This window comes from Accipiter gentilis, chromosome 28, assembly GCF_929443795.1.
Source record: "Accipiter gentilis chromosome 28, bAccGen1.1, whole genome shotgun sequence".
Taxonomy (NCBI): Eukaryota; Metazoa; Chordata; class Aves; order Accipitriformes; family Accipitridae; genus Astur; species Astur gentilis.
The window spans coordinates 15,745,849-15,755,161 of record NC_064907.1 but is presented as its reverse complement, the minus strand read 5'-3'; the positions used below and the strand labels follow the sequence as shown (position 1 = coordinate 15,755,161).

Genomic DNA, 9,313 nt, shown 5'->3' with positions numbered 1-9,313 from the left:
GCCGGTGGCGGCGGCGGCGGCGGGGGGACGCGGCGGGCGCTGGACAGCGACGGGTACGGGGGCTCCGAGACCCCCCCCTGGGGCTCCGAGACCACCCCCCCAGGGCTCGGAGACCCCCCCAGGGCTCGGAGGACCCCCCCCCGCAGCGGCACGGGGTGCCGGTGGCACCGGCCGGGTGGCCGTTCGCTCACCACCGGATCGGTCCCGGGATCTGCTCGGGGGGTCCGTGTGTTCTTCACGGCCTTCCCCCGTGAGTGGTGGAGCACAAACTGCTGCCAGCCCCCCCACGAGTGTCCTCCTGGCAAGGGGGAACCCCCCCACACACACACATGCACACACACCCCCCCCCCCCGGCCGTGCACCCCGGAGGCTCAGTCTTCCCCGCACCCTTGGAAAAGCAGAGACGAGACGCGGTCTGTGTTGGTTTCTTTATTAATTCATAGTCCGATAGCTGGTGTACAGGGAAATGATCTATACATCAGGGGCTAAGACAGGGAGATCCAAAAGGCTTGTTTCCATAACAATTAAAAAAAGGAAATAAAAGTAATTTTTAAAACTTCTAAAAAGCTTCTAGTGTGCAGACTGCAGCATTCTCTAGGCTCGATGTTGGGTGCAGCCTCCCCCTACCAGCCCTACGAGCAATCTGAGCGCAAAGCAATGTCACTGCAGGTGCCTGGCACGGTTGCAGCACAGCACATTCTCTAAGGCGTATACAAGGCCAAAGCACAGGACCCACACACAACTCTACGGTGATGCTACGGAGTCTGCTGTCGCGGTGGGTCTGGGGAGGTTATCGTACACAGCGAGGGGGATGGATGGAGAGTCTGTGCCTATATGGCTCAACTTTGGGGTGGGGAAGGGGTTGCTTTGCTCTCCGAGGCTAAGCTGGGTCGTTTGCTTTGCTGCAGCTAGGCTTTTTCCCGACTGCAGGGGAGCCAGGGGCTTTCCCGGCAGTCGTGCCCGCCGCGAGACAGGGGCTGCCCCGCCAGGGCCGCCATCCCATGGCCAGAACCTGGAGGTGGGCTCGTTCTGCACGCGGCCGCAAACAGCAAACTCGGGCCCCGCGGAACAGGTCCGTGGCCACCTCCAGGGGAAAGAGCAGGGGGGTCCCCCACACCACTGTGCTACAAAGGCCAGGCCCCCCGTGTCGGTTAGGTAAAGGACAGAGTCGGGGACACGGCACCTGCTGCCACTACCTGCGTCTTGCCCTCCCGGGGTCGACCGCTGTAGCGGATTCAACCTCCCGCACGCCTCAGAGTTGCCTGGGCAGCTCTGCCCGTCTCTGCCCTCCTGCTAGAGCAGCTGGCCCCCGGGGGGGGGGGGGGGGGGGGGGGGGCAGGCTGCTGCAGCAGGGGGTTTCACCTGGCCAAAGCACTGCCACCAGGGGAGCAGCCCTCCCTCCACATCTCCGGGATTGGTCCTGCGAGGGTCAGCATCCACGGGGTCACCCAGCTCTCCTCATTTGTGCCCTTGCGGGGAGGCCAGGGGACCCCGCAAAGCCCTTGCACGGGGCGTGCGGTGCAGGGCTGCTGGCTCCTGCCAGCTCCTGGCTCATCTCCCGAGCAGATATTGTGCTGAGTAGAGCTAGGCGCGACCCCGTGTGTGGCACAAAGCATCCCGTGCTCTGTCTCGCTACCCAGCCTCCCCGGGCCCCAAGCACCTCAGCGCAGGCTTACGGCTTCACGCCGGCTGGAGCCAACACAAATTGGGGCTCGCACCGTGGACAGGCCTATGGGACTGCACCTGTGGGCCCCCCTCCTCAGGCCAGGCAGGGATCAGGCTCAGCCGGAGGGGGGGCACAGGGCAGGGGCAGTCTGCTGCCCTCTTACTCCCGTAGCCTCCCAGCTCCATTCACCAGAGCTGCTCACGTACTCTAAAGGTTTTTGCCCGTCCTGCAGCCTGAAGAGGTATTTGGGAGCAGAGCTGTTAGTGCTTTGTACATACTGCTAAGAGTGTCCCTAGGGGTTTGCATAGTATTTATTGGTTCATATACACAAGGCTGATTGCTGTACAGTTTACACTTTCGACACAAGCAACGAGCTCAGTGCTCAGCCCAGAGCCCTGCCCTGGCGGGAGACGTTGCAACGTGCTGGGGAGAGGAAGGGCAGCCCTGCGCCAGCCCCTCTGCCCAGGGCAGATGTGCTCCCTGCGACCCTCCTCTCGCACACCCCCCTGGCAACTGCCGCCCTCCCCATAACCCAACACTCACTGAGAGGGATGAGAAGCGAGTCCAGCAGAGGCAGCACGGGTGATGGGTTGGGGGGGGTGGGGGGGGGAGTCAAGCCCCTCTCCTTCCTTGGTGAGCAGCGCCGTGCCGCCCCAGACTTCCCTCTTGCAGCTGGAGGACGGGCGTGGGGATGCGTTTACACACACGAACGTGCGAGGGTAGAGTCTCCTTCCCTCTGCCAGTCCAGCTCTTGCCTCCCAGAGGAGGTGAGAGGATGCCCCCGGTGCGTGCTGCTGTCTCTGGGCTCCCGGCAGCAGTGGGGCAGGGACGGAGGCCCCTCCGTCAGTTTTAAGTACTGTAGCTCATGCGTCTTGCAGTCAGTCAGTCATGCGGATAGGACGGTAAGTATGTCTCATACAGAAATCATGCCATTAGCCTATAGAAACATGTACAGCCAGCCCTGCTCCCCTCCAGTCTCTGCTTTCCTCTCCTCTCTTCTCAGGTATGTGTCAGAACATGTGTGGAGTTCAGTGGTTTGGTGTTGAGGTGAGATCCTGGAGAGACACAGGGAGAGACAGAGATGGGGTTACCAGGCATTCATGGTGGCACAGCGGGGAGAAAGGCCGGGGCCAGCCAGGCGCGTGGCAGTCCCAGCCCCTTCTGCACCCTGTGCTTGTCCCACATGCACCCATCCTGCCCAGCTACCGCAAGGTGAGTTTTGGGGAGAGACACTGACAGAGCATCTACGAGTGCCTGCCTACAACCAGCAGCAAAGGCATAGATGGTATTAGTGGTGCTGTCCCAGCTCACAGAGAGCAGCATCAAGCAGAAGCTGAGCTGCACCAAAGGCAGTGTGGCACTGGGAAGGCGCTGGCAGGGCTGCTGTAGGCTCTGGGATAGAAAAGGCCAGCCCTGAGCCCCCATCCAGCTGGGGTAACCGACTGCACCGCACTCTCACAGCAGCGGGGAAGACCCCGTACATTCCCATCGCGCACCCTTTCACACACTTTCACGCGCTCCGGAGAACAGCAAGAGCAAAGCAGTAGGAGCTCTGCCCCAGAGAGAGGCCGACGCAAGGACCGTCTGGGGACCGAAGCAGGCGGTAGGTGCGGGGACACGGTCTGCATGAACACGTGTCCACAAGCACAAGCCTCTTGACTGCCGTGCACCCGCAGAGAGCCGACGAACACGGCGGAGAGAGGAGGGAGAGGGAGGAGAGACGGACAGACGCAGCCATGCATGTACAGCAGAGGCCAGAGGACCAACCGCCCGCCGCTGCTTGGCAGCCTCCTCCCCGGCTCAGGCAGCGCCTGGCAGCGGGGGAGCCTGCGTGCAGCCCCTTCCCCCTAGTGCTGCGCTGCCAGCTCAGCAGCGAGGGTGCAGAAAACAACGATGCAGCTGGGTCCAAGTGTGCTGTGCTGAGCACCCTGCCCGGAGCCTGGTCTAAATCCCACTCAACAGGGAAGGCGGAGGGGGGGGGGGGGGGGAAGCAGGGAATGCGCGAGACTCAAGGGATGATCCAGTGCTCAGGCTGGGGCTCAATGGAAGAAACGTCCTGGGCCAAAGACGGGTCCCCTGCCCTCAACCCCTACGAGCATCATGATCCTACACCCTGCCACTCCTGCATCCCTGATGTCCACCAGCAGCATCCTGCCGTGGCCTGCACCCCCTTTCCTGGTCACGGGAGCTTCAGCAGACCTCACTGCCGCCCTCTCGTGCCACGATGCGTGGCTGGCAGTGGCAGCATCTTGCATCTCCCAGCAGCAGTGCTGTGAGCGGAGGCAGCAGGCCATGGCCCAGGAAAACTGTGACACCCCTCCCTCATCTGGCTCACAGCTCTGCCGGTGCCCGGCTGCACCCCGTGGGAAGGGAAGGAAGGGGCACCACAAGGCTGCACGGTTAGTGCTCAGTGCACGAAGGGGACAGCTCTGCTCAGACCCCACGCAAACGCTATCCGCTCCCTGGAGTGGTTTTGGTTAAAGTTCATCCCTCTGCTGTAGCCCAGCATAACCAGGAATAACAATCCCGTGACCCTGTCACTGGGGACCCTTACCCCGAGTACCCAGGGTGCTGTGACTGCAGTAGCAGCCCCTGGCACTGTGGCCACAGCGGAGCGGGCACCCCGCGCCCGGGAGCGGGTTAGCGGCAGGGGCACGCCGCTGCCCACCCTCAGCATTTTGTGGCAGAGCAGCAACCCCTCTCTGCAGGCTGAGAGCTGGGCACAGCCCTGTTACACTTTTCCCCGGGAGGATGGGTATGACCAGCAGCTCAGTGCAGGCAGCAGCACGGGGAGCTGGGATAGAAGGAAGAGCAAAGGTGGGGTTACCTCAAAAGAGGCCATTTGAGGGGTCACTGCTTCCCCCTTTTCAGGCTGGCTCGTTTCACTATCTGAGCCCCCATCCTGCCCCCGGAGACCTCTGGTTTCGGGACACGCACTCGCACCTCCTCCTGAGGAAGCCGCAGGGGCAGGAAGCAGGACATCACCCAGGTGAACAGACAGACATACAGAAAAGGACAGGAGAGGGAAAGGCAGAGTCAGTTGGCAGAAGACACCGAGCAAGAAGACTGGTGCAGTGGGCAAGAGCTGCCCCTGGAAGCCTTAGTGGGGGAAACAGGAGAGGAGAACAGGGCAGAAGAAAGGACGGAGGGTGGCGGAGCCCCAGAGCCTGCGAGTCCCGCGGAGGTGGTGCTGGCCCTGGGCAGGGTGCCTGCAAGGCAGGGCTCTGAGCCACACTGTACCTTGGCCCCCAGACCGTCTCGGTGCAGGATGGAGTATTTCATGAAGTGATCGTCCTCAGCCTCCAGGTCTTGGGGCTCCTGCAGGGAGCCCTCCAGCATCAGCTCCTCCTGCTCCTGCCTGTCATCTGCATCACCGGGACCCAGCTGATGCACCACTTTCCGGATGACCTGCGGAGACCCGCGCAGCTGGGCATCACAGCTAGCCCCGGGGCACCACGCCTCCCTCCTCGCCCAGTTTGGCCCCGAATCCCACACGACGTGCAGCCTCTGTTCCCGCGCGCAGGGTCTGGCCGGAGAAGCGTTGTGACCGTAACCGAAGACGGCGGGACGCGGGTGCCCGGGCTGCGGGGAGGAGGAGGGCAGCCGGGCGGAGGGGAGAGGACGAAGGCTGCGGCATGCCTTTGCTCACTCACCTTCTTGGTGATGATATTGCCTTGATCATCTGTGAACTGCTCCTCAGTCACCTGCTGTCCCGGGAGATGAAGGACTTCGTTCCCCTGCGGTGACAGGAGGGACATCAGGGCATTTCAGCGGGGTGAGCGGAGCCCCGTCACAAGCGGAACAGTACAGCTAACCACGCACCCCACGGCCTCTGCCTCCCACCCTGCCCTGTCCCCTCGCTGCTCTCCTCTGCCTCTGCCCCGGGGGTTGGTCTCTCAGCTCCCTGCTCGTTACCTTCACAAGGACGCGCCGGCGGACGACCCTGGTGGAGAGAGCCTCCTCGTCATCCGCCAGCCCCTGGCTCTCCCCGAGCTCCTTGTCCAGCTCGCGGTGGGCGTGTTTGAGCAGAAAGCGAACAGAGCCCCTGACGATGTGCATGACGTTCTGGCAGCTGACCAGAAAGAAGGCCAGCAGCACCAGCGCGATCAGCAACTGGGCCAGGAAAGCCCACATCCTTCCTCAGCCTGCGCGGCTGCACGCGTGCCCGGCGGGTCTGAGCCCGCCGCTCAGAGCCAGGCCATGCTATCCGCCTGGAAGGGGCAAAGCCCCCCTGGGGCAGGAGCAACCCTGTGGGTCTGCAGCCTGCCCTGCTCGGTGCCCTGGCTCTGCAGGAGGACTGCTGTAACCCTAGCTGCTGCAGCTCAGCTGGCTGTGGGCGGCGAGAAGGGAGCGGGCAGGTGGGGTTGTCCTTTGGGCTCACAGTTTGTCAAAGTCACGGGGCCAGGACTGTGACAGCACCCCCCCGTCCCCAGCCAGGCAGTTAACGGGGACAGCCCTGTCCCCCGCTTCTCCGTCAGCTGTTGGCTTGCCAACAACCTGTCGTCCCCGGCTGTGGTGGGAGGGCAGGGACAAATGAAGTCCCGGGCAGGAGCCAGGGCTTCGGAGTGTCAGTGGAATCGCACGTGACTGGGGAGACACGCACGGCAGAGCTCAACAACCACCTCCAAGCGTGGCCGTGCGTGCCCGGACCAGGGAAAGGTGCTTGCCCTCAACCTTGTACCCGCCGGCTCCACGTGGCCACGGTTGGGATGCCCACCACCCAGCCCGGCCCCCAGACCAGCTCTATTTCTGGCTCCGGCAGGCTGTTGGGCTGGCGGCCAGGGCAGATCCTCAGTAAGGAAGCAGGCAGGGAGGCCGGCTGGGTTATAAATGGAGAGCAAGAGCTCGGGTATCAAGCACGGCACAGGGCTGAGAGGCACCCCCGGGGGCAGGGGGCAGAAAGCGTGCCAGGAGACTTGTGCCTCCACCAGCACCTAGCCTGCTCGGCTGGCCTCGCGGCAGGATCGGCAAAGGGTGGTCCGCAGGTTCTCCACCTCCTGTGGGGCCAGGTCCCCCTGCTCTTACCCTCACCTGCCCAAAGAAGCCGCTGTCTGCCTCCTCCTGCCAGCCGCCCATGGGGTGCTGGGGCTGCCAGTCGCTGTCCTCTGCGGAGCTGACCCGCATCAGCTCCACGGCCGGCACCAGGACCTGCTCTCGCTCCTGGCCCTGTGCCCCGGAGGCCGTGGTGTGCGTCAGGAGCAGCCTTCGGGTGACCCCCTCCTGCCAGGAGCCCGCTGTCAGGTCCTGTAGGCAGGAGATAAAGGAGCCTTCTGCATTCCAGTCCCTCAGCCTGGGCACCGGAGAGGGACAGGGAACAGGGAGAGAGAGACAGAGAGAGAGAGGCAGTCAGCTTTGCCATGGAGTGCTGCACCCTGAGCACCAGCCTACCTCCGGCAGGCACACCGGCGCAGCCTGCACCCCGCCAGGCGCTGGGTTTCCCCGGCTCACGGCAACTGCCAGGCGCCCGGCACAAGCAGCGCAAAACGCAGATGCACAAAAGGGCACGGGTCTCTTCCCTGCCACGCTCCCTGCCCACCCCGCGGCGAGGGTCTAAGGCAACGCTGCGGAGAATGGCGGGGCTCTGCCAGGGACCTCACGGGACCTGCGCCGCCGGCAACGTGGGAGGACGCAGGGCAGGCTGAGATGGCTCTGGTAAGCACAACCTACATGCGGGGGGGGGGCCTGGCTGTCTGCCTGGGGTCCCTCCCAGGTGCTCTGCAAGGAGCCCTCCAGAGCATCTCCAGAGAGGTGCGAGGCACTCGGCCCAAGCCGCTGCTCTGTCTTGCCGGGGATGCCCGGGCTCCAGAGCCGGAGACCAGCGGAGAAGCAAGCAAAGCTGGGAGATTATTGCAGCTGGCCCAGCGCAGGGCAATAGCTGGCGAAGCGGTTCTGCTCCCCTCCCGCGGCCAAGCCGGTGCCCCAGGCCGCAATACCTGTCCGCGCTCTTCTCCACCACGTGGCTAACGGTAGGCGATGCCGTGATCCTGGCTTGCACCTTCTGCTGAACTGAAACAAAAGAGACTTCACTCTCTGGGTCCTGCGCCCCGGTCCCTGGCTGGCGATCACCGGCGGGCATCTTCCCCTCTGGCCTCTGCCCCTCCTCCTGCTCTAGAAGGTCAATCAGGCCGTTCATGGCATCTGAGTCCACTGTGTCATCCTCAACCAGGTCCATAGAGCCCATGTGGTCTGGGCCATGCGCGTCTGCTAGAAGCTGCCCCGGGAACCGGCCTTCGCTTGTGGCATCCGAGTCCTCGGCCTTGCTGCACTCCAGAGAGGAGTCCTCAGCAGTCACCAGCGAGGGGGTGAGCCCCGAGGACCACACCTGTATGTCGGACATCTCCATCAGGGCATCCTGCTCGGTGGCAGCCATGGGGATAGCATCCATGATGGCCACCTCATTCCAGTACTGGTCGGCACGCAGCGGGGATGGCAGCGTGTAATGCAGGGAGGCGGGGGACAGCAGCTCGTCCTGCAGCGAAGCGTAACCTATATGGGCAGACAGAGGCAACATCTCCAGCAGCCGTCTCGCGCACGCACAAGCACGGTGGGGCGAGAAGGGAAACAGCCTCTGGGAGGGTGCCTGCCCCGAGGACAGCCATGGTCGTGCCACAGACCCCAGTGGCTGGGGCTGAGCGGGGCTGCGCTCACAGCCAGCTGCTGCCTTTGCGTGATGATCCCTGCAAAGTGCCGCCGTGCCTCCCTTCGAGTCCCGGGGCTGGTTTGGGCAGGCCCTGAGGCTGCCCGCTCCCTGCAAGGACTGGCTTGGGGTCCACGGGACCATCCACGCTGCAGGACACAGTGCCCTCTTCGCTACCCTGCTCCCTCAGCCCCCTGGTCCCTGCCCACAGTCCCCATCCAGCACCAGCTGGCTGACGGTCAGCCTGGAGTTCAGGTGGCCAAGTCTGGCAGGCACTGACTCCCAAAGTCAACCCCTCTCCGCAGCACAGAGGAGCAGGCTGGAAGTAGCACCACGAGCAGGGGAGGATGGCCCTGGTATGTGTCTTGCAACCCCGAAGCCCTGAGGGATGCAGCCACGGCCCTACAACCTTGTTGGCGTCTCTGGGGCTACAAGCAGTTGTCATGTCCTCATCCATCCCGGGCCACGTGCAAAGCCCAGGCACACCGATACGGACTACAGCCAAGCCAGGCACTCCCACCCACGCAGGTGGCTTTGCTCAGCCTTTTCCAGCCTGAGCCTTTTCCAGCCTCCACTAGCCCCTTTTCCATCCCTGGAGATCAGCAGAGAACCTATTCTGCTCTCCAGGCAGCCATGGGTTGCTAACCACAGCCGAGGCTTGGGGGACAGCTGGGACCCCCAGCACAGAAAGAGCACCTCTCCCCCGTGCGAGTGCCTGGCCGGGGGGCAAGCAGTGCAGGGCCAGCGAGGGAAGGAGCGCAGGGCAGTGCAGGAGGAGAAGGTCTGGGCTGGCCGCCTGCAAGCACGACAGCCACGAGAGGGGCAGTCCCTGGTGACATGCAGTTGCTGGAGCAGGATGTGGCTCCCGGAGGGCTCAGCTGAGGTGGAGACAGTGGAGCCAGGCAGCGGAGGAAGATGAGAGAAGGAGAGGCCAGGATGAGCTCAGAGGAGAGCGGTGACAAGAAGTGACCCGCACCCGACGGCGCTAGGTGGCACGTTTGAGAGAGCGG

At 63.8% G+C, this 9,313-nt stretch overlaps 1 protein-coding gene across 14 annotated transcripts in view; it reads right to left on the bottom strand.

Moving 5' to 3' along the window:
* Positions 1-414: 414 nt before the first annotated feature.
* ANK1 (ankyrin 1) overlaps positions 415-9,313 on the bottom strand; it is a 69,777-nt gene continuing 60,878 nt past the window's right edge. For 12 of the 14 annotated variants that reach the window (XM_049830581.1, XM_049830578.1, XM_049830577.1 and 9 more), the window contains 6 exons: positions 7,600-8,152; positions 6,698-6,956; positions 5,320-5,403; positions 4,907-5,074; positions 4,494-4,615; positions 415-2,721 (listed from right to left, as the gene is read on the bottom strand). In XM_049830581.1, coding sequence (XP_049686538.1) covers positions 4,517-4,615; positions 4,907-5,074; positions 5,320-5,403; positions 6,698-6,956; positions 7,600-8,152 — 1,163 coding nt within the window. In that variant the 3' untranslated portion in view covers positions 415-2,721; positions 4,494-4,516. Of the gene's footprint in view, positions 2,722-4,493; positions 4,616-4,906; positions 5,075-5,319; positions 5,404-6,697; positions 6,957-7,599; positions 8,153-9,313 lie in introns of those variants that run through there. The other 2 variants (XM_049830579.1, XM_049830589.1) reach the window with 2 other exon arrangements.